The sequence below is a fragment of the Chenopodium quinoa genome, unplaced genomic scaffold (assembly GCF_001683475.1).
Source record: "Chenopodium quinoa cultivar QQ74 unplaced genomic scaffold, ASM168347v1, whole genome shotgun sequence".
NCBI lineage: Eukaryota > Viridiplantae > Streptophyta > Magnoliopsida > Caryophyllales > Amaranthaceae > Chenopodium > Chenopodium quinoa.
In genome coordinates, this window is record NW_018744537.1 from 2,780,891 (window position 1) to 2,805,832 (window position 24,942).

A 24,942-nucleotide genomic window follows, 5' to 3' on the forward strand; every position below is an offset into this window, starting at 1 on the left:
CAGTGGTGGAGATTGGGAGGTGCTGGTGGTTGGTTTTTTTTTCATATTTTTATTTTAAACCAAATTTTTAATTGGGAGGTGCTGGGAATTTTTTTGTTTTTTTTTTTAAATTTTATTATTTTAAAATATAATTTAAATAATTTTTTAATAAATGATATTATTTTAAAATATAATTTAAATAATTTTTTAATAAATCAAAGGTTAACCATTTTAACTAAAAAGGTTAGCCATAAACCTAAAAGGTCACTATGTAAATTTTTCTAAACCTTGGTGCAACTGAAGAGAGCTGGAAAAAAGTTCGTCTTCCACGTAGAAAACGCAAAACCATGAGGCCACCATGTAGAATTTCCCTATATTTTATATACATAAAGCTTGTAAAGGAGGGTAGCAAACGATCCAAAATGATACACCTTCAATTTATGCTCAAAAAACCACCCTTGTTATTCATACCCTTGTAGGAGACTGATAATGTAGTCCTTCCATATAAGATGGTGATGGTGGAATTGGACTGCCAACATTATTGTCTTGCTTTTCTTCCTCTCCTACTTCTTCTTCCTCCACATCCCATAGGAATTTTGCATATGTAGCATGTATATAACTGCGGCATCATATATAATATCCACACATATTAACATCTTTATATGTACATTACATACATTATTATATGTCCAAATTTAGTTATTATGTTACTAGCTCACATTATTACACTATCAGTGAGACAATTATTATTCATGTGTTTATATGTACTTAATTAGCTTACCAATTTTCCGGAGCAACTTTAATTGCTTGATCAAAATAGCTCTCCGCTAGTTGACCATCCCTCCTGTACTCCCATAGGATATCAGCATACATGGATAGCATGTTTGCGTCACTAGGGCTAGCCAGAATGGCTCTTCCACAATATTCCTCTGCCTTGGCTAAATCTCCACGTACCTAGCCAATCATTTAGCTGAGTCTATTTGGAATATGAAAGGCATTTATTTTTCAAGTAAAAGAAGTTGAGCATATAAAATATCATTGTTACTTTAATTTTAAAGTTTTAATTCACTTGTCACATTGCACTCTAAATTATACGATGGTTCATGCTATAGTCTATATATACAAACCACATCTATTGTTTATTTTATTGAATTAATCTACATAACTAATCATCAACAGTTGATTTTACCAATAAAGGTAAAATATAATTTATTGATTTTTAAACCTAAAAATAAAGAAGCAAATGAAGTGGATGGACATCATAGCTCATGCACATTAATAGTAGTGATCGAAAATAAACAGGATAATTCATAAAATGATACGAGCAATACAATTTCTTAATTGGTTATAAATCAAAATTTTAATTTAGCTCTTTTTCAATTATAAATTTGGAGTATTATTTTGTCTACATCTAAATCATAGTATGTTTACTAAGTTGTCTTTATTAGGCGCTGAAATTGCATAATCATATCAAACAAAAAGTTTCTAGTTTCTACATACTTCGTACATAATTAAGATTCCTGAAAACTAAAACCTGTTTGCCACGATAAAAATAAAAATGTAGCATCGGTAATATAAATTCATCTTTTTGTTTATGGTTATGATGTACGTACATAGCCTCTTTATAAATAAAATTAATAAATATATGACAAAATCACGTTATAAAATTATAACTAATATTTATTTATGCTTAGTACGGAGTACTTTATCTTAATCTCCTTATACTTATTGAGCCCAACAAAGCAACATATAACATTTTGACAACATAGTGTTATAAAAAAAAGTTTGACTCATTTGTTTTTTGCAGTCAACAGCCAATTAACCACATGAATTACCTGATGATAGTCTGATAAAGTAAATAATAACACATTAACACTATTATCATCAATGTTATCCAAATAAATATTAATGATTTATGCTTGTATAATGTTACTTTATCAAAATGTAATTACCTAAAAGAATATTACAGTTAGAACAACTTACATCTTTCAAGAACTTGGCATAGTTACCAAGTAAGAGAGGATCTCCAGGATTAGCCTTGATCATCTTTTGATAATAAGCTTCAATACTTCCATGCTCATTGTTATTACTACTACTATTACTATTATTATTAAACCCAGACCCACCACCACCACCACCATACCCATCTCCACCATACCCATCTCCACCATCCATTCCACCACCACCGTCGCCTTCACCACTATCCTCTGTCGAAACCTCCTCATCGAGACGTGAGCTCGAGAACATCCTTTGCAACGTTGTTGATTTAGGGTAGGGTGGGTCGTCGAGTTCAAGCTCATAGGGTGTGCATGTAGTACCTCTTCTAAAATGGTTATTGTAAGTACTATTAGTGTTAGTGTTGGGGTTGAGGTTGGGAGAAGATGAGGGGGAAGACGGCGGCGTTCGGGTGGTGATAGAGTTGGTTCTAGAAAGACATGGTGGCGTGGGTGGTTCGTTGATGTTGTTAGGAGAAGAGTTGGAGTTGGTAAAGTAAGATGGAATCCATGATTTTAAGATAGGGGTTGATGAACTCCTTAGTAACATTTTTATTATTGTTCCTTAGGGTTATTTGCTTATTCTTTTGTCTTAGAGGTATTATTTTAAGAGAGTTGTGTTGAGTTGAGAATTGGGGGGAGAGTGGAAGTGAGAACCTCTCACACTTATATATACTCTAAGTGGCTAGTTTTATACTCTCTCTGTCTCTATTTTTTTGCCCCGTTTAACTGTGCATGGTATCCAAGATGCGTTTTATAATGTTTATATCTTTATTTTCATACACAAAAAATTATAAAAACGTAATATTAATAAAATATACAATGAGACGAATTTAACATACATGACTATTATGGCTATATTATCTTTTGTAGATTAACGGTAATTTATTGTTAAAGTTTTCCAAGTTTGACCCAAAAAATGGCAATAAGGCAAAAATAAAAGGACAAAGGGAGTAATTCCATTAGTCTCTACTCTCTAGTGTTCAAAAATATCTAGTACAATTGTTGTATGGTTGGTATGGTACAACAATTACATTATCAAGTTATAAAATAACATATAATAATGTTCTTTGTTACTACATTAAAGTTGTTTATTTTTCTTATATTATGCACAGTGTTAATATTACGAGTGTATTATATTTCTGATGTGTGTTTTATATAAATGCATGACAACGAGTATGACATTATTATGTGTCTTTAGTCTATCAAACTTGTTCAACTTTTCTCATTTTATTGTGTTACTTTTCTTTTCAATAATCCACTTTTTTTTTCACTCTTTAGCTAAGGTGACTAAATGGGTCGATTTAGTACGGACCCAAGTCCAGCTCTGACATAGTATTTTAATTGTGGGACAAATAACAGACTCTTAACCTATCAATTCGCACAAGCTGGTTAGAATAACAAACTGATGACCCATTTAATTATACAATCTAGATCAACCTGGCCTCAAGCCCCTAACACAGTTATACGTACAATTTTATCACGACTTTGCATTATGTAGATGCTTATGGCATGTCCATGCATTATATATGGGTGTTGGTACATCTAAATAGGTGGGTAAATGTGCAATAAATTGCCTAGTCCACGTTTAACCTGCTTATACTTGATTGAAATTGATTAGTTTGATCTAAAGTTAAGCTCGTTTTAATAAAATAGATCTTTATACTTGCATGTATGTTTGAAAGATCTCAAATAGGAACTAACTCTTTTCTTCTAAAACTAGTTTGATTTTACAAGGCAAATCAAAGACTTAAAAATATTACGAGTTTTTGTGTCTGAGGATCATAAACGATTCTGACAATAAGAATAAAAATTTCCAGTGAAAACTATAAGTCTATAATGAATGAATGATGTTAACATTGGATAAAATTAATGTACACTTAGGTGTATTGCTTGGGTTTTAGGAGGAAGCCCCAGCTTATTTCCTTGATAAACAAATTTTGTTAATCAAATGGCAAAATTTTAAATAAATCAACAAATGTGGAGCCTATTTTCAATAAAAAGTTATTAATATATTTACAATTTTGCCATATAATAAACATATTTTGTTTATCAAGAAGATAAACTTGTATTTTCTCGGATTTTAGACTTTAGTAGGAGTCAGTGAGTCACAATAGTAGTTCAATAGCACTTCAAATCTGCCAATAAAATTGAGAAACGTTTAATTAAATATCTAGCAAACTCATCACTCATTAGCCCTTACCTTAAGATAAATTCATGTATGGTAGGTTTGAGATTATGACTTTTATCATCTTTATCATAATAAAAAGTCCAACTCAGCACGTAGCTTCCAAATTATTAGTAACTATCATGTCATTAGCTTAAATCAATGCTTAAAAAAAATGAAAAATTATAAAAACAAGAACAATGAATGATACAAATTTTTAATGAAGTTTAGATATAATCCTTATCATACATTCAAAATTTCAAATGTATCTAAAACTAGGAAGACACAAGGCAAGAAATTGCTCATTAAGCTGTAACTTAGGCATCACAATAGTTGTTCAATAGTACTCAAAGGCAATGTTCGATAAAACATAGTTGTGATAGTAGTTTTATGTATGTGGTATTAGCAACTATATATTAGCCATCAACTAGTTGTTAGTTGTAAAGATATATATAACCGGTTAAGTAATTATTGACGAGATGTAATATGTGAAACTAGATATCTTTTTAAAAAATAAATAAGATATCAACAACTACTTTTAATTTTCAAATTTTATATAGCTTTAATTAACTTTTGATGAAAGTTTCATATGCCAAATCACTACATTAGCAAACACAAATATTCTATCACTGTGTTAAATTACTAAAAACTACTCAAAAGCCAATGTTAAATACATCACAAAATATGCACAATAAAGTTGATAAACGTTACACATATTAACCTAGAGCCGGGTACGGTCTAAAATATCTAGCAAACTCATCACCCATTGGCCATTACTTAAGCAAATTAAATTGAAGATTGGTAAGTTTGAGATTATATCTTAATCATCTTTATCATAAAACTCTTTATGTAAGTTCCAAATTAACATGAATAGTCAAGTCAGTAAATATCATGTCATTATCTGAAAACATATGCTAAAACAGCAACTAGTCTGCTAATCAAACAAAAGATTGCGCCAAGTGCTAACGAGCTAACCGTGCAATTGAATCGAAGGTTTGTCACAAAGTGATGGGGTTACCTTTTGTTGATGGTTCAGTGTCCACTTCCACTACCTACTATAATGTTCAGGCTACATTGGACCGTCCATTTTATAACAGTTACAATGTTACAGTAATATAACTTATATAAGAATATAATTTCATTTATTGTACTTACTTAGATGTTGATTTGTGGGTCCATATTTCACGTGATTTAGGTAGATTGTAGACGTTTGTGCTTTCATGGGGTCATTAATTCATCTTGTCCACTTTTTTAAGCTATGATTGAAGTTGTTTGTGTACACTTTCATAGCATTTCTTACAAACCCGAATGTATGATAGAGTTTTGAATGCTAGGTATAGAATACTAATAGTGGTTGCTCAAGAAAGTGTTTTACATTAGGAATTTAACATAGCACTAATAACAATTATGCAAACTTTCCACTTCATTTACATGTTAAAGTAGGAAGTTAGGAACAGCCACAAATGGCTTTGGCTCGGGCTAGCTCATGCCATGACACAACCTACCCCGAAAAATGTATGGCCATGGGTAGACACGACAACAAGTTATTGCGCATGCCAAGCCATAGCCCATGGGTCAAGCTTGGGCCACATTTAAAAAAAATACTAATAATAAAAAAAATAAAAATAAAAAAACTCTAGGCACGGAACAATGCGCTCCGGCATGACAACACACTCTAAAAATAAGTGAAATTTTCCCTTTTCTGGAAAAAATGGACATCTGAAAATAATTTTAGACCCCTTTGTACTTTTACATGCTCATAAGCGATGTTGCTTCTTGTTTCTCAGCAGCAGTGCAGCTGCAGCACATATAAATCAAAGAATTATCATGTACTGCGCCCTACTATTGTACACAACTGAAGAGTTGTCTGTATTTCCAATCAGTCATGTATTGGCCCTGTAGAATAAGAGCTCCTTACATGTTCAGAGTTCTGATGGAGTCAAAGCTAATAGAAAGTTCGATTTTTTCATGTGGTTGTGTGAGGCGTGGAGGGGTGTACGATCATTATATTATACAATGAAGGTGGAGGGATTTCGTACCAAGGACCTAATCTACTCAAATACTTATGACAGCTATGAGTTATGACCACAATTTAGCCACTATGCATGATCTCATTGGTGGATCGTGAACTTGGCGAAGCGTTGAGGCTCTGGTTCATAACTTGGCAAGAATGAATCACACACACAATCACCTAAACCAAACAAGAATTGCACCTGACTTGAGGTAACTTGATTTTGACTCGAGCCGAACAGAAACCATACCATAGTACCATACATTGATTCGTCTTAATGTTAGTCTAACTTCTATAATCAACAAGAGCCTAAAAGGTTTCGCCACTGCAGACCTGCAGTAGTTGTATTAACTAAAACTTGGACTTTTGATTCACTCTAGCAGAGTCACTGGACTAATGACTCGACTCAATCACATGCGAACTTTGGGAAGGAAAAGACTGATACATGATTATATATAAGAATTTCTACTAATGCATTTAGCACAGCAATATTTGTTTCGAAATAAGTTCAAGTAACACAAGACACCACTGTGATATGAGTCAAAACTTTTTAGGTTATTTAATCAAACAAAAGTGATAAAAGGGTATATATACAGCTGAATAACAAAGGCAGCTCTACAGAAGACAACCCCCCACCCCCCCCCCCCCCCCGGGGGGGGGGGGTGGGGGAGGTGGAACAGGCACCTCAAAACAAGCACAAAGAATCAGTTTCAGAAGCAGTATTGAGATACCAGCATTTTATTCTTGCGATTTTTTCAGTCTATATGACTCAGAATGCAGCATCTCATCATTCATATAGTTTCACATGACACATTCTCCACTTAAGTTGACAGAAAAGGATTTACTTACATGGAAATAGTACTATCAGAAAAATAGAACATGAACTAATGTGAAATTTCACGAGAACAAATGAAAGCTCAAGCGGGGCTTCATCCAACTGTCAAATATCAAAATCCCCTATCACAGTTTTTACATATTGGGTACTAGAACTGCTATATCAAAGTTGTTGCTTGATTAATTTATGAGTGAAAATAAATTTATAGTTTCATACCAACTTAAATGTATTCCCTGGATGATGAATTATTCTATTTCTCTATCACAACCTTCTTCATGCACAGCAGCATGGTGTAATTTTACAATCTTCACTACACTAACAGAAACATGCAGGCAGAGTAGAATGGACAGAAGAACCATCATGAGTATATAATTATATGTATCTTTAGTGATATTCTACTCTAAGACTATGTACACACAAAATTGATTACACAGTCACTTTCAAAAACGATCTTTTTTGTTTCCTCGTCCTGAATTCGTCCTATCCATAGCAGATGCCCAAAAGAACAGTGATATCCAGAAAAAAACTGCAAAAAATATCTGCAATTTGTCCCAGAGCCTAGAAAAAGTTGCTGCAATACCTGGATCAAGTATAATTTTAAATTATGCCAAAATCTTGTTTTTAGATGCATCATCAAAATTTCCATAGGAACATAAGTCATAAGGCCTTTCTTATGGTTAGTAGGAACAATAAAGGTTACTCAAAAGGGTGTTTTAATCTAAATCTATTTCCAGGTTAAATTAGAAACATCAAGAGGGAAGATCCAAAAAGTTTCACACAGGTAGGTATATCATACCAAGCAGTTCCAACCTTGAAATAAAGTCCACAATACATTCAGCAACAAAACAGGAGTGAAGAAGCTTGCTACTATGTAGATAGCGAGCAAATTCACAAATTAGTTAGTGTTGATATGTTGAAGTTAAACAAGTCTTTTAGCACTAAAATTTCCACAGTGAATGTTGTACATGTCTTACAAGTCATTTCTATCTAAAATATCCATCTTTGGAGATGGGATTATGAGAAGCTTTCATACTAAAGCATGATTAAGTTTACCGAGTCCGACAGATATGTTGATACTAGGAATCTAGGATTGGTGATCACCTCTGAATTACCTGTTTTCTTTGCTCGGGTATTTGCTCATTTCAATAAACTCTCCACATTCAGGGCTACACCCCAATATACTATCCTAATATCCAGAAGTCAAATTCATGAGCATGTGAATACTTTTGATGCAACAATCTCTATTTATCTCTATACTAATTTCTAACATGTTATGATAATTACACTATCTTTGGATGGGGGAATTCGGAGGGAAGTGTGGGATGGATTTTCCTTTATTAAGTTAGCAAATGAAGGGGGGACGGAAATGGTGGGGAGGAATTAGAAAGACTTATGACTCCTCTTTCTTTAACAGGCCAATCTTTCCAAAATCGAAGAGATTAGAACGGAAATTGGGATTATAACCCTCAATAAAAGTAAAATGACTATACTTTTCTTACTAGTCACAACCACCCACCTATGACAATCAACCTAATTCTCTCTTCACCTCAACCACTCTCACTCTCTCACTTACATTTACGGGTCTTTTTATTCAACCAATATGATAATTTGCTACAATTGCGTGCATTTCTATCAACTTGTTTGTTCTGATCTTGTGTCAATTCAACTAAATTGCAGATTCAATTTCGTTGACAGATGAAACTCCAAAATAGTTTTGCTTAATAAAAATTAAACAAAGCCACAATCTGCCATTGAGAGTGGATTTTCTGCCATTATACTTTCGGTTTCCATTACATTGATCACTTTGCCTTTCTCTCTCCTCTTTTCAGTTTCTTCTAATTACTTCCTTCCCCCTACCTTCACCCCCTCTTCTTAGTGCTACTTAGTTCCTACCCTTCCCCTCTCCTTTCATTCCTTCACCTCCCATCTCTTTCCTTTCTCTAAAGTTATCTAAAATAAGTTCAATGATAATCAAGTGACAAGAACGCACCCTCAATGCACCTTTCAATCGGAAATAATAGTCACATACACTCTTATGGAGTGTTTAGAATTAACGGATGGTCTTATACTTCAATCAATCCATATCCTTAATTATGAATGGTCGAAACAATATGACATCATAAAATTATCTTAGAACATCATTTCCCAAAAGAAAGAACAAGAATAGGCAAAACATCATTTCCAGTAATTTTTCAGATATCTACTAATTCCTTGCCTTGTTTCATTCAGTGAGTGTAAAAATAACCCAAAAAATACAACATTTTGCACAATTCCAAGCAATTAAGAAACTTGCACCTTTTCAACAACCTAAAGATTAAATTTTTAATAGAAAAGCACAGCATTTAGCACAATTCCAAATTTCCAACCAATAGACTTAGCCCAAAAACATACACGATTATGTACAATTACCAAACAAAAGAACTAACGCCCATTTGGTAGGCGATAATAAATAACAGTAATCGAACAAAAAAAAATGAACTTACTGAAAATTGAAGTGAAGAAATTCATACCAGTGAAGCGCTGAGGATCCTTTCCGGGAGGGGAAGGAGGTGGGACCAAGCTTGACCGGAGAATCGGACGGTTGGGCTTTAACGGGGGCCCGGGAAATGAACGGTGGAGTTGAATTGGGGAAGAAGGACTACGATTAATTGAAGATGGAAAATTGGGTGGTAAAGATAATAGTGGGCTTCTGAAAATTGGGAAAAATACCCAGTTACTGTATGAACTTGTTGGAGAGAGAAAAGCCATGAATCTTCCTATGTTTGAGGAAGAATGACAAATTTGGGGAAGAAAGACCAATTTTTTAGGAAACTTTCCCCCTTTTTTTTTCCTTTCTTGTGTGTGTGTGGCACTAATTTATTTTTGGTGTTAGATTTTTTTTTAGTTGGCAAATTGGCAATTGAACTAGCTTTGGATGATGAATTGGGCTAAGGTTGTGAAAATTTGAGTTGGGTTGTTTCATGTAAAACAATCCATAAGAAAACACTTCTTTTGTGTAAGAAAATATGGAGTGCTTTAAATTGGGTGTGTCGAATAAGTTGGGTCTAATTTTTAGGAAACTTTTCCTTTTTTTTATTTTTTTTTTCTTGTGTGTGTGTAGCACTAATTTATTTTTGGTGTTAGATTTTTTTTTTAGGTGGCAAATTGGCAAGTGAACCAGCTTTGGATGATGAATTGGGCTAAGGTTGTGGAAATTTGAGTTGGGTTGTTTCATGTAAAACAGTCCATAAGAAAACACCTCTTTTGTGTAAGAAAATACGGAGTGCTTTAAATTGAGTGTGTCAAATAAGTTTTGATTGGGTTTAATAAGCAAATTATTTTTTTACTCGAGTCATGCTAGACCGTTATGCCCTTGAGTATCGTATCCTGGTTCAGGTAATTTCGGGTTTATTCAAGTCATTTTTGGGGTTAGGGTTAGATTTTGACATTTGATATCAATACTTATTGTAAGGATGATTAACATAAGGCTAATGGTTAGTTTAAAAAAAAACATATGGCTAACGGGTTATTCCATCTATTACCAAATTGAATTTATGATACAAGGTTAGGGAGCATTAGTTTATCTTTGAAGGTAGGGGTTATAGATAATCGTTAGTACATATTATGAGTTTACAAAGATGTTACCTGAAAAGTATTTATTGGGCTAACCAAATCCAATTTAGTAAAGAGTTTGACCACATATATCAATTTCAATAGGGTTGTATCCTAAACCCAATCAGTATTAGAAGGAATAACTAATACTTGTATACTATTTAGACTTATATATTACTATATTAGTCATTGTTTCTCTTCTTTTCAATATGGCAACTGGCAACTGGCAACTCACGTATGGTAATTATCTTCACAAAACATACAATAGTCCTACCCATAAAAAAAAAAATAAAAAAAAAAAGATATATATTTCATTTTGGTTAATTGTGTAATTTCTTATGCTCAAAGTGTTTGACCTCCGTGCATGCTAATATTTCCTAGGTACATACACCCTGTGATTAGTATAATAAGTTCGAGGTACCCTCTTAAGGAGACACATTGCTAGCTTAGCTTACAAAATTGTTTTGCTTGATACCCTATCAAATTTGAATCACTAGATCCGCCACTGCATGTGAGCTAGGTTACGAATTAATGGGTTGCTTTTTATAGCCGAAACACACACATACATGCACACAGGGTAGACCAATGTAAATCATTTAAATTATTGTATCATTTTATTTATCATTTAAAAAAGAAAAATGTTGTACATAGACCTTAGGGCTACGTACATATAAGCATTAAATACACTCTAGAAAATCGTATAAATTTAGAAAATCATAAAAATATAAACACTAATTACACTGATTTACGTGTGTTTAGTCATGAATTCCTAATTTTATGCAATTTTCTACAATGTATTTAATACTTATATATAGCCCTTAAGATTACATATAGCATTACCTTTAGCTTTAAAAAAACAAACTTGAGTCAATAACTCATGATTCCCACAAATAAGCCAGCCATTAAAATCAAAGTAACACATTCCCAAAATCACGAATAATAAGTCAAAAAAACTTAAAAACTTATATTAGTGAGTCAATGGTCCATTAATAAGTAAAATAGTGAAGAACTAAAACTTTCATATCGATCAAAGCAATTGTCTCTCTTATAGGAAACAGCCTTAAACCCTTAAACTGAATTCTCCAACATTCATAATATATACTCTACTTCTCATCATCTTCTGCTCCTCTAATCCCAAACTAACCAAAAAAACAAAAACACAAAAAATAAAAATCCCTATTTTCTCTTTCCTCTTTTTAACGTCTTTTTCTTCACTTCAATTCCTTAAGACTGTACTCACTCAAATATAATGGCTCCATCAACAATAACCCTACATAGAATAAAATTAATTGTTACTGCTACAATTATTATTTCTCTGATTATTTTACCTTCCAAATCAGGTAAATGTATGTTCATATAATAATGTTCAAAAATAGAGTATATTTATGTTCATATGTATATATCTATGTTTTATGTTTGTTTCCCTCAAAAAATGTTTTATGTTTGTTATTTTTTGTTTAATGGTAGATGAAAGAGAGATTAATTTGTCTAGCAAAGAGATGATGAGCAAAAAAGCGGTGTTGGGTTCTAGACCTCCAAATTGTGTTAACAAGTGCTTGAATTGCAATCCTTGCGTTGCCACACTTGTTGTCCCTCCTCGCCATCAGATGAAAGATTTAATCTCGTTTACATCATACGATGATCATTATGGGGATAATAATCATGATAGTTATTATCTTCTAGCATGGAAATGCAAATGTGGAAATAAGTTGTTTCAACCATGAATAATACATTAGCCCATGTAAGAGTTTTTCTTTCCATTATGCAAATAAGGTTAGTTGGTTAATTATGCATGCTTTTTTTTTTTTTTTTTCAGTTGTATTGACTATATATATAGTCTTGTAATTGTTCTTATTCTGATTTATTGTACATTATATATCAAAAATATATATAGTAGTATCTTAGAAGTTCAAATAATTGTAGCCTAATTATGTGTATGTGTATATATAATTATGTATGTTCATCTTATCAGTATGTATTAATTAATTAATTTTTTAAATATAAGTATGTATAATATGGGAATTGCTAGAATGAGAAATGAAAAAATCACTAATCCCTTGACACATCATCTTGGTTTAAAATTCAAATTTCCTCCTCTTTTTATTCTTAACTTTCTCATATTTTGACAATGACATGTGTTAGGATATTATTAGCTTTCTCATTTTCTCATTCTAGCAAATCCCTGTATAATATCATATGTTCATTATTCATCTTTACATCACATTGAATGAAGTAAATATCATCGATTTTTATTATGATCCAATTTAAATTGTTATAAAACCTTGAAACATCACATGCTACAGTTTATATTATTTTTAAAAAATTTCTCCTCTGTTTTTTCTAAAGCTAATTAAATTGAAAAATTAAATAAATTACTTACATATGGTATTTTTTTTTTTTGTTTGTGCTCATGCAGGGCTAAGCCCCAAAAACAAAATATAAAACAGATAATGAAGGGGATGAAACGTGGCATAGCCACGCCAACTACATCATTATGTAAAATACGACCTAGTGCTAAGTGGGGGACTTGAATCAACTCAATACGGTTGTTCTGCTCTATTCCTTGGTTGGCAAGTCAATCCGTTGCTGCGTTTATCGTTGAATATCAATATGTTTATGGTATATCAATATATCATACAAGTATATAAAAAATATGCAATTTTATTGTTGAATACGTTATGTGCATACTGTATCAGATAAATTAAAAGTGCATGATATTGATATATGCATGCATGAATCAAATACGAGTAGAAAGGAAAATATATGTATGTTATAAAAACGGTGGTGTACGTACGTTTTATCCATAGTTTTTAGACCAATTAATATGTACGTAAAACTGTAAAAAGCAACAACATTTAATTGGTCAGTGGTTTGTCAATCGATCTACAGGATCTTAACAAGATCACAACAACATCCATGATCCATTGAAGAGTCCCATCTTAGTATATTATATTTGGGCATGTGAAATGACTTGTGAACATATTTGGCCCTTTTAATTTCTTCTTCATGTTTTGTAGTGTATATATATTCCATTTTATGTTACCCAACCTTGTAAATAGGTTAACATAAGTACATAATTCCCACACATCACTCCTTTTGCTTATCTTTTGGTTTCCTTTAATAGATTAAAAATAATGTTGAATAGTTATAAGGTACATACTAAAAATCAAGATTTTATAAAAAGAAAACACATTAAGAGTAATTTTTATTGTCCCTTATTATTCTTTATAATTATTATAAGGTTGTCCTTATAAGATTGTCATAAATTTGTATTTTATAAAAACATATGGGTCACAACAACTGTCACAGAAATTATTGCAATTGTCCTCACTACTTTTGTCTCTTATCAGTTTCACTCAACTAAAAATTACTTAACAAAGTAAAAACTGATAATGAGGAAAATAATTAGGAACGAAAAAAGTGTTGATAAAGCATAAACTTTGTATCCATAAGTTAATACCTTTATGAATTAATATATAGCAATTGCCTCACAAAGTCACAATGAGACATGGAGATTAGTGATGAAGTTAAGCAAATGTTATATTGAAATTTGTCTTTGGAAGTTTCAATAGAAAGTTACTCAAAAACCCTAAAAAGTTATATGATCCCGACATAAAAACAAATTAGAAGTGATCTAAATAGAATTATGCAATATATGTAAAGATTTGCTCCCTTTTTTTAGGACATGTGATTCCCTTCAAAACAAAATTTCGAATTGATTCTTTCTGTAATAATTCATAATTAAGTGTTAGTTAAAATATTGAGAGGTGATACTCAATAATTAGCATCAAAATCTCGTACACAACAATTACTCAAACTCTTTCTAAATAATAACATAGGATGTTACAAAAATTCCTTACTTTAAAAAAAAAGTGATATATTGAGTTAATGACCATTGGATTTCATTGGGTTTTTTTTTTTCCTCATATGCACCTTTCAAGATTTCTACATTGATACTTTGATAGTTATTTTATTGATATTTGACTGAATCTGACGTAGAACATGGAAGATGGTCAGTACCTTTGCAACAAGAGAAGATCCACACTATTTATTTATTTTTTTCTTTTTTAATTACAGAGTATGCATTATTATATATAGCATGCATCAATGTATACATACCAATCAATTACTACGTAATAAACATTCATTTATGTAAATTCCGTACCATTCAAGTTACGTACATACGAGTATGAGTATATACATAACGATAGCACTAGATATGTATCATACGGAGCAGTGAGTAAGATATACGACGATTACATTAGATGTATTTTATGGTTATATTTAAGTAATTTACTACAGAGTACTCATACCTTTGATAATTTAAGATATTCCACATTAAAATGGCAATATTATTCTACGTTACTCTTATCCAAATTCCAAACCTTTGGTAAATAAATTAATTTTAACGATCTAACTAAAATTGGATCCGTACATGAGTAGAAAAGCTGTTAGATTATAGTAAAAAAGTGAGGTCTGAAAATGGAATCTGGCATGTTGCTAAATCAGTGACTGTTGATCAAGTAAGCACACAGTACGCCAGGTTTCCCCTTTTCTCGGGACCACCTCTTGCCTATAATACACTTAACTTGATTCATAATTAGGTAAATAAAATAGTTCTTGATAAAAGAAAGTCTTAACAGTGTACTAGGTAAGGGACACATAAAGCTGGGTGTATTTAGGAGTTTTATTTACACACATGCTCTTTTAGACTTTTTTTTATAGTTTATTTCAGTTCAGATTGTTTCAGTTTAGATGAATGAAGATTTAGTGTTTGATGACCTATAGTGTTTAATCAATTGAAAAACAAGTATCCCTTTGTATGCGAGTCAACATTTTTCCTTGTAAATTTCGTATTGAATTGGTTGCTTTATTTTGAGTTTATTTTCATATTAGAAATCAAATCTCACTTCGTAAAATTCAGTTATTATGGTATTTAAGCACAAATTCATGTAGAAAAAGAAAAATGTAACATCCACAGCCCAAAATAACACTTAAGAAGATAGAATGAACAATGAATTAGATTTTAACATCCACCTTAAGACAATTTAACATCACTAAACATTATTTCATCATTCACAATCAAACATCACTCATTCAAATAAAAACAAACTAAAAAGTCCCAACTTAGTTCACTTCAATCTCCTTAACATCTTTGCTATGAGACTCAGTTTTAGGTATAGTAATAGTGAGCACACCATCTTTTAACTCAGCCTTGATATCATCTTGCTTAGCATCATCAGGCAAAACAAGGCTAGTGTTGTAGTACCCATAACTCATGAAATACTCATCATCAGACTCATCTTCCTCCTCCACCTTTCGCTCTCCTCGAATCTTTAGCACGCCATCATCGATGGTCACCTTAAGATCATCCTTACTTAACCCCGGCATGTCGTAACGTAGCTTGTAGCTTTCATCTGTCTCTTTGAACTTGCCCATGAGTTTTGTGGGTGGTGTCATCATCATTTGTGTTGGTATCACATTTTCAAATAGCCTGTTCATGTTTTCTGCTGCTTCTAATAGCGCATTTCCTAGGCTAGGATTTGTGAAATTTTCTGCAATGAAATTAGAGAAATAGTTAAATTTGCGTTTCAATTAGTATTAATTGAAGATAATTCATTCGGTTAGTAACATTTTTAGCAATAAAACTTATCCGATTTGCAACAACTCCAAGAAGTATGTATACAACAAATTTAGTCACCCAAATATTCTATTCTATTGAGAATCAAGGTTGGCCCATGGTTGGCGGTCCTCCTTCTACCCCTGTGAGAGGGGTTCGATTCTCACCCCAAGCAAGTAGGATCCCTAATTTCCTCCTTACTTACAAGGGATTTCTCCTTGAAAAAAAAAATAATAATAATAAAAAATAAATAAAAAAATTCTATTCTATTGTACACCTAAATGAAGATACATAAGTAGTAATTGCTTTGAGCCATATGTGTTAATATGTTATCATGTACATCTAGCATCAACATGTAACATGACACAAGTGTACAATACGTCACTATAAAGCACGCAGTTATATACACTCAAATATACAATAGAGACAACATGAGCGGTTAACAACTACGACGTAAAAAAACAATTAATTTAGAACAGAGAGAGTACCTAAAGGGTGAGTGTCACGAGCACGATCCCTCCTCCTCCAAAGACTAGCCGGCTTTCGAAAAGGCCTAGGCAACAAGGACCTCCACCGGCTACTAAGGTTACGGTTGCGACCGCCTTCATCACTTTGAACAACAACTTCTTTACCCTCTGATCCAGCTGATGTTGATAGCCTTTGTAGAAGACCATACTTCCAACCATGGACTTGCACACCACCCAATCTCTCCCCAATTAAATTAGTATTATTATTAAGAATATTAGAAGCTGTTTTTTGGTGCAAATTCTTCAAAGCTAGTCTTGCCACTGCCATTTTTTCAAGAGACAGAGTAAAACGATGTCGTTTCAGTTGGTAATTTAATTATTTTTTTGTTGGTTGGATTTGGTGATTGAGACTGTTAAATGAAGGTGAGAATATAAAGGGAAATCAAAGAAGTGTCGGAAAGTTTCTGGATATTATGACACGTCGTTTAGAATCACTTTAACTAGAACTAAAGACAACCTTCATGTTTTTTCTCGAACTACTTTTATTTAAATTAGAGAGTGTTCGTGCTCTAGACTGTTGTAATCTATTCCTATCTACTTATCAACGTTATCAACTTATCATACATGCTTGTTTGTTTTACTGGTCAATTTGTCATCACTCATCGTTCATAAAAAGGTCAGGTTCATGTCACATTTCGAATCGTTTGGTTCGAGTGGTTTCAATTGTTTGAGTCATTACAAATCACGGAGTAGTACATCGTTTTGTTTATTGTATGTTTCCATCAAAGATTTTCACATTATAATGCATTTATTTGATTTCATATTCTACATGGCACAATTTCTGAGTTGTAAGAGAGTTGCATTGCCATACAACATGATCCTTTTTCTTTTTTTTCTTTTTTCTTTTGGGTGTTCCACCCGGTTCACCCTTTGGCTTAATCCGAATCCGAAGCTCGGTTCTGATAGGTTAGGTTCCACTCTCCTCCCAATTGTCGTTGCAAGGGATCAAACATGCGATCCTCCCTACCAAAAGTAGCCCCATTCGCCACTACACCAACAACCAATTGGTATATGACATGATCGTTTGAGAAATCTTGTCTTATTTTTAACACCATAGTCACATTCCATATATCTCGGTTATGGTCTTTTTCGAGACAAAAAAAACTCATCTACGCCACTGTAATCTCAAATCAAATTGTTTTTATAGGTAACCTTCCATGTTTGAAATGTTCCAACTTTCATTTCATAATTCATACTGGTTGACTTGGGGTATTATGAAAGAGATGGGAGTAATTAAATATCATAATGATTTTGGTCTCTCACAAAACCAGAAACTTCGCTTCGAAGAACAATTCAGCAGATTCAGGCATAATATGATTCAGATGAATAAACAGCAGCAAGTTCCATTAGTTAAAAAACCCAGTTACAGCACATGAGGAAACCTAAATGAGCATTATGAAAAAGTCGCGACAATGGTACAAATGAAGTTTATCCCCCCAAATGCATTTCTATCTTTTCATCTCAGGCAATTAGCTCACAATAAGTGGGTTTTCAATTGATGCTACTACCTACCCAGATCTCGGCTTCACCAGACGTCAGTCATACATCCCTTCCTGCTCCCAGATATCTACAAGAAAATCTACCATTTCCTGGAAAAGTGTTGACAGAGCTGAAGTTAGCCAAAAGGATTTGTTATCATTCATCAATTTCCTAGCCATTAAAAAGCAAATCCATGAAGAATATGGCTTACTGCGAGAGGTACTGGTTGACCAAACGGCTTGTTACTTCCAAGTAAGCTCTCATAAGTTGCGTTCCAACTGCAAGAAGGCCAGAACGAATCAAGTACGTTGAAATCATGGTCGCTGACAAGATCAAAGAAATGGGGAAAAAAGGGGGGAAATCAAAAACAATTCAAAGGATGTACTCCGTAACAGAAAAGCAAATAAGCAATGATAACAGATGGAGGAGCATTATTGGTACGGATTTAGATCCTTAAGGACAGCACCATGCAGCGAATGAAAGGAGATGGCTGCTCTGCACGTATGGACCAAGAGGCAGCAAACCACCCCCACCCCCACCCCCCAATAAAATCGCCAAACAAACTGGGAAGGCCATCAACAAAAGCAATCATTCTTCAAGTTAACGAATCATTCACAATCATATGAACAAAATCAATTTAAAGTAGAGAACAGTCAGATGCAACAGAGATTTTCCCTAAATCATCCCGACCACATTCCTTCAACAAACACCGCCAATTAGTCAAAGCTCATAAGAAACAGCTATCACACCTTCAAATTATTTATATATTCTTATAAAAAAATAACCAGCTTCTACACTTTGACAGACCGTTTATCCTTCAATGGTTCAACCATAATCTCCACCAACGAACACATCTTTTGTTTTGCCCAGCTTCCAACACATCGAGTAGAGATAAACTTGAATGACATAAAGGGGACATGAAGACATGGAAATACAAGGAGCACACCAAGTAAAAAACGTTCACAACAGATGGTATCAGAGTGGAACGATTCTCTGTAACCCAAGTACTGCCAAAAGTCAGGTAGCAGTGAGCCAGGAGTTCAATAGAGCTCCCGTAATAGTCCTAGCTTCACTAAACGAACACAGTGTATCATTAACACTTTGAATATGTTTGTATAAAACCACGATTGTTATTAATACAGCAAGTCAAACATCATTAAAAAAGAAATCCCAGTGTCATAGTCACACTCCACCCTAGATCTTACAAAAGACCTAAAAAGCTTTAACTTTGACAAGATAGGTTCCACACACTAACCAACCCGGATAGAAAACCTGCTGATCTCTTTGCTTACTAACTTATGCCACACCTCTCTTTGCAGACCTCCTTTCCCCTTATAATCTATAGAAAAATTCATACACAACATGTTTGACAGGATCCACACCTTTCAAGCAATAAACCACATTTTCAATCACCAAATAAAATCCCTCATTTTATCATAACTGGTCCCAAAGATTTCTTTCAATATTTCCAGCACAAGCTATTGACCCTCTGCTTCAAAATCAAACTTTTCAAAAGCTTTGATTATGTAGTGAAACTACCCTTTAAAATTCAACAAATGTAGAATAGGCAAACCTTCACTAACTTAGGACGGGAAACATACTCAATTACTCAGATACAATCAAAGAAAACCAGAACAAATTACCATACAATTACTCAGCTAGTAATTTGAACAGATTCAAAATAATATAGTCAGCCAACCTTATTTTTGGATCACGAACTTGCTGCCCTTTATTACTTTGATTTTTATTATCTACCCAGCGTTGCCTGGTCTGGTTCCAGAGATGGAGACCTGCCAACAACATATTAGAAAATATGAGAATGAATATAAAGGAATTCAGACAAAATGCAGTTATGTAGAAAAGATAAAAGCCAATCTGACAAGCTTCAAACAAAATGACCAGAAAATAGAAGTTCATATAGTTGATTCACCACCCTCCTTAGCAATGCATTAATTAGTTTAAACAGAGACAGTTAAATGGCAGCACAAGATCTGATACTACAACTGTAGAGCAAAAAGATTACCAGATCATATGAATTTACAGAACAGAGAAAACAGCAATACGTGCAAGTATAGAGGAAGGCAGATAAAAACCTACTCCCTTTGATAGATTTAACAGTCTCTATTATAGTATGAATCAAAACAGCAATGTGACAACTAAATCCAAAAGAAGGTTGAACATAAGTCTCATCCATATGTAAACAAATTTAATGGAATAGAAGCCAAACATATACTTCCTCCGCTCCTTTGATATTACAACGTTTGTACTTTAGACACCATTCAAAAACTACTCTTTAAACTCATATTGTGATTTATGAGTAAGAAAAATATAATCAAGTGAGGTCTTGTTAGATTTGGGCCAATATAAACTTAATGTAATTTTTACTGTTATATATTAAAGATAATTTTAGGGTTTAAATTGGGAAGCGTAAACCCCCCTCATATTGCAATATTAAGGGAACAAAGGAAGTTCATCTACATCAGACCAATCGATAGCATAATTATATTATACATAAAACTCAGTTTATAGATTAAATGTCTACTGCAGTTTGAACTTGCCATGATTTACAAATTCAGAAGGCGGATTGGAGCTGCTGACACCAGCAGGTGTATCAGGGGCTTGAAAGGATGCGTTGATTGAAGACAAACTTCCTTGTGACTGCATTGCACTGTTGTCTATGTCACCCACACTTGTGGTCCAATAATCCCTGGAAATACTAGGTGCTCTTCTCTCTTGACCTCGATTTATAATGCTCTTTGGACGCTCATCCAAAGATGCTATTGACTCAGGCTTAATAAAACATGCAAGGCAACCACTGCTCTGTTACAAAACATATATGCTTTTAGAAATCAATCACATTTGGCTAACATAATGGCACAGAAAACATTAAAGCCAAAAGCCAATTGTCATCAAGAGTATCAATGTAACATACATAAACCTTTAAGAAACTATAAGAGGAGCTTTCAGATGGATAAAATATATATCAAGCCAGTATTCAAAAGGTTAATGGAATCTGAAATCTGGCTTGATGCTATCAGCAATTAGGACATTCCAGCTTGTAGACTAACCTAAGAACTCTAAAAAGAGAAACCCACCAACAAAAAAATTTCTAACATTCAACTTTCTTGCCGACATGTATGAAACCCCTCAGTTGTTTTCCATTGGCTTATCAAATCAGCATATGTCAACAGCAAAGTGCTTGTCGGCATCTTAACTGGGATCATCCCCTGCAACAAAGAATGGATCGAGCACCTGTATAGCATATATTAGAATCTCATCCATGTCAAACCCATATACTTTCTCATCAGGAATTCACTTGCTACCTACAAAGTAGGTTAAGTTGAATAAGACTGATATGAGTAAACGTAGTTATGCCAGTTGCCATAGTTTACCAGAAACCTGTAGTTACCCTGCCACCCAATTGAACCACAGATTTCATCTCTAACAACATTATATACAAGCCTATAAAGATGAGCTACAAAGGGCTCTACCTTCCACCATTCTCTTACACTTCTCCCCCTTCTCTTCTCTCTCCTTGTTTTAGCTCTCAAAATTTTGCCTTTATAATCAGCCTGCAGCGGATCTCTTATAGATGGATTAATCTATATCAAACAATTGAGAAAATTTATCATCCATGTAAATCTTTTAAGTTGTATGAGCTAGAAGTTAGTAAATTAAACAATGGTACAATAGATGAATAATATAGTGAGTTTAAAACTATGGAGCACAAAGTCTTCTCACCTTCTAGATAAGTTCAATGAAACATTGTGTCTATCACACTTTACATGGTTAAGAAGCATCCTTGGCTCCACGAAAAATTATCCACAAGGTATCACCAAAAGGCGATAATTACACTACTTTAACCCATTACCCCCAACCTATATAATGATTTTCATAGTTTCTATTATGCTAAGCACAAAACTCAGCAAAAGGCCAAAAAAACTGAGTGATGTCTAATGAATACTTCTCCCGAGATTTCTCTCAATCCTCAGATAAGGGTCACACAAATGTGCAGAGAGTGATGGCAAACAAACCATTGTATCTCAAAACTACTTAATAGCATGAGGAAGTTCAAGAGGGAATTTAATTCACCACTTCCTCACAAAGATGTTCTTAAGCATCAAGTTACCAAGAGCCAATCTTACAATATAAACAAAAATACTCAACATCTTGCACATCAATATCAAACACTTTGATTTTGCTATCATAAAAATATATAAGTTTTATATATAGACCTTCTACACATGGAAGCATACTTGGGTTTAACCATCTCTTACCAGATTCCATGTGTCTCAATTCTCTCAAACTTATCGCAGGGCTGTCTCTCCAACTAAAGAATGTCCCCCATCATTAACATGCACATCATCAAAGAGATGAGATTTCACCCAATAATAAAACAGCAATTTCCTGGGTCCTTGGTACCTCATTCACTATCCACCTCCTTCATCCAGAATCTTCTTAATCAGTTAATCCAACTACATTTCTTTTAAGTCAACCACTGACATAATTGCAAACTAACGCCGAAACATTGGCCACTTAGCTAAATTGGGAAGCTTTTAATACTTATTGAACTTTGCACTTCAAACCAAGATGAGATTACTCCAGTAATGTGCAAGAGGCCTAATTACAATTTAAACTTCAGAATCAGGCAATGAATCATTATGTTTCCCTTCTTCTCATAACTTTATAGTTTATACTAGGATAAGTCCAGCAGAAGCAGCCAGCTCCATAAAGCATAGACCACATAGTCAACCAAAATGCTAGAGTTTGTTTGGTTGATAATCAATCAATCAAAGCTTTAATCCCATAAGTGGGGTCGGCTACATGAACCAAAAGTGATTATTCCATATAGTCATCCACAAAAATCTTCCTCCATCCCTTTCGATCAAACACCTCATTCTCATCATAAGGGATGGTTGATAAACAAATTCAAAAAGGAAGTAAAATGAACCAAAAGAAGACATAGAAGGAAGAGTAGAGAGGTCGCCGGGTAGCATTTTTGTCAAGTATCTCATTGGTCAGAACCAAAAGGATTCCTTTGTATGCTTAGCTAATAGTAATGGACGTAGACACGTAGTGGGATATAAAGAGGACAAATGCTACCGTTATTCTTTCAATCCAATTTCCCAATCTACAAGGAAAGAAAGTGAGAGCTTCATAAGGATATCTTCAATTCCCTCTTTTACCTTTTCCTAACAATTAATGTAACCAAAGTCTTCCTTTACTTCTACTTCCATCCAAATCTTCCCAATCAAACGAAAATCTAAATTCAAAAATCAAGGAAGCTGAAGATCAAGAAAAAATCCTTTATTCACAAATAACTATCCTCCTCCCCACATCCAAGAGGCTTGACAGTTGATATCTAACTTACTTCCATGAGCATAAGTAAAGTAACCTAAATTGTTATTTCCTCAGTCAAGACAATTACTTGCTAATTATATCACAATTTCAATCTCTAAATAAATACTAAAAGTCAAATTTTGGGAGATAACAGTTCCACCGATCGCAAACAATTAATCATCTTATGAGCATAAGTAAAGTAACCTTAATTGTTATTTCCTCAGTCAAGACAGGTACTTGATAAAAATGTCACAATTTCAAATCCCTCGAATAAATAAAAGTAGAAAATTGGGAGATAACAGCTCCACCAATCGCAAACAATCCATCAACATATGATAATCTTACACACTTTTAGCTTTCCAACAGTATCTTTTCCCAATCATACTCCTAATATAGTTCCAAAACTTCCTTTCTCACTATATACATTGAGCCAATTTTTAATTTTTACTATCAAATAGTATGGTTACCTTATTAGAATACATGATAAGAACCCTAAAGGTGACTTTTTTACACTCATAAATCACATCTATAATGTGGAGCTCAAAAATAATACAACCCAAAAACCCCTTGATTTTCCATTCAACAAAACCAAGTAATTGCAGAACAAAAAGAGGTATATAAATGCATTATAAATTATCAATCAATCATGCAAAAAAATTATAAAAAAATTAATCAGAAAATATATATATATATATATAACTAATTTTACTATCAAAACCCAATAAACAGATTTATAAAAGAAGAACTTACCCCATTCAATCAAGAATAAATTCACAAAACCAAAGATTTTGCTAGATAATTCCAGATATTTCTGACAACATTGATTGATTCCAGGAAGGCCCAGATCACAAAGCCCTGAAAAATCCCAAAAACCCCATCTCAGAAAACAAATCAAAAATCAACAAAACTAAAAAAAATTAGCAGAAAAAAGAGATCAAGGAGATAGAAATTGACCTGAGGTAAAGGAAGACTATGAAATCAGTGGAAAAGCGCTTCCTGGAATCAAGTATTGGTTTGTTTCAAAGAAGATGAATGGGGTGGTTTAATGAAGAAGCTTGATTTGCCCTTTTCTTAGCTCCCCTGCTCCTGTTCTTGTGTAGCAGATGGTATGGAGAGAGAGAGAGAAAGAGAGAGGAACCCAGAAAAAAGGGAGACAGAGGACGAAGAGAAGGTGTGATCACGGGCCCGCCTTTGATGAATGGATGGGGCCTCATGTTAGGTGCCCGTCACTTTTCTTGATCGTAAATTCATCGCATAATTTTACGATCAGGGATAGTGTAGTAATTTTTAATAGCGTTTTATGGGCTAATAAGTTCAATAAGATATTAACTCTGACTCTATTTTTAAAAATTGCAATAAGTTTTTGCAGCTTTTATTTGTAGAAAGAAAGTAAATAAGG

General features: G+C 33.4%; 4 protein-coding genes across 13 annotated transcripts; all 4 read right to left on the reverse strand.

Annotated features, from left to right (window-relative positions):
• Positions 1-312: 312 nt before the first annotated feature.
• LOC110698654 lies at positions 313-2,627 on the reverse strand. Its single transcript, XM_021876134.1, has 3 exons — positions 1,963-2,627; positions 761-933; positions 313-598 (listed from the first exon to the last, which is right to left on the reverse strand). The coding sequence occupies exons 1-3, from the start codon at positions 2,521-2,523 to the stop codon at positions 445-447; spliced, it is 888 nt and encodes a 295-aa protein (XP_021731826.1). The 5' UTR covers positions 2,524-2,627; the 3' UTR covers positions 313-444.
• A 4,534-nt stretch (positions 2,628-7,161) lies between these two features.
• Positions 7,162-9,877, reverse strand: LOC110698655. The gene is made up of 2 exons (XM_021876135.1): positions 9,497-9,877; positions 7,162-7,566 (listed from the first exon to the last, which is right to left on the reverse strand). The coding sequence occupies exons 1-2, from the start codon at positions 9,732-9,734 to the stop codon at positions 7,427-7,429; spliced, it is 378 nt and encodes a 125-aa protein (XP_021731827.1). The 5' UTR covers positions 9,735-9,877; the 3' UTR covers positions 7,162-7,426.
• Positions 9,878-15,578: 5,701 nt separating this feature from the next.
• Positions 15,579-17,186, reverse strand: LOC110698656 (26.5 kDa heat shock protein, mitochondrial-like). Its single transcript, XM_021876137.1, has 2 exons — positions 16,686-17,186; positions 15,579-16,132 (listed from the first exon to the last, which is right to left on the reverse strand). The coding sequence occupies exons 1-2, from the start codon at positions 16,990-16,992 to the stop codon at positions 15,705-15,707; spliced, it is 735 nt and encodes a 244-aa protein (XP_021731829.1). The 5' UTR covers positions 16,993-17,186; the 3' UTR covers positions 15,579-15,704.
• Positions 17,187-18,004: 818 nt separating this feature from the next.
• LOC110698657 lies at positions 18,005-24,741 on the reverse strand. Of its 10 annotated transcripts, none has more exons than XM_021876139.1 (8): positions 24,498-24,740; positions 24,294-24,398; positions 21,695-21,775; positions 21,299-21,455; positions 20,762-21,023; positions 19,903-19,993; positions 18,415-18,526; positions 18,005-18,313 (listed from the first exon to the last, which is right to left on the reverse strand). In XM_021876139.1, exons 4-8 carry the CDS (start codon positions 21,317-21,319, stop codon positions 18,260-18,262), a joined length of 540 nt encoding a protein of 179 aa, XP_021731831.1. In that variant the 5' UTR covers positions 21,320-21,455; positions 21,695-21,775; positions 24,294-24,398; positions 24,498-24,740; the 3' UTR covers positions 18,005-18,259. The 10 variants fall into 10 exon arrangements, with proteins under 10 accessions (XP_021731831.1, XP_021731830.1, XP_021731835.1 ...); XM_021876138.1 differs by having other exon boundaries at positions 21,695-21,805; XM_021876143.1 differs by having other exon boundaries at positions 18,415-18,481; positions 21,695-21,805; positions 24,498-24,736.
• Between the last annotated feature and the right edge of the window lie 201 nt (positions 24,742-24,942).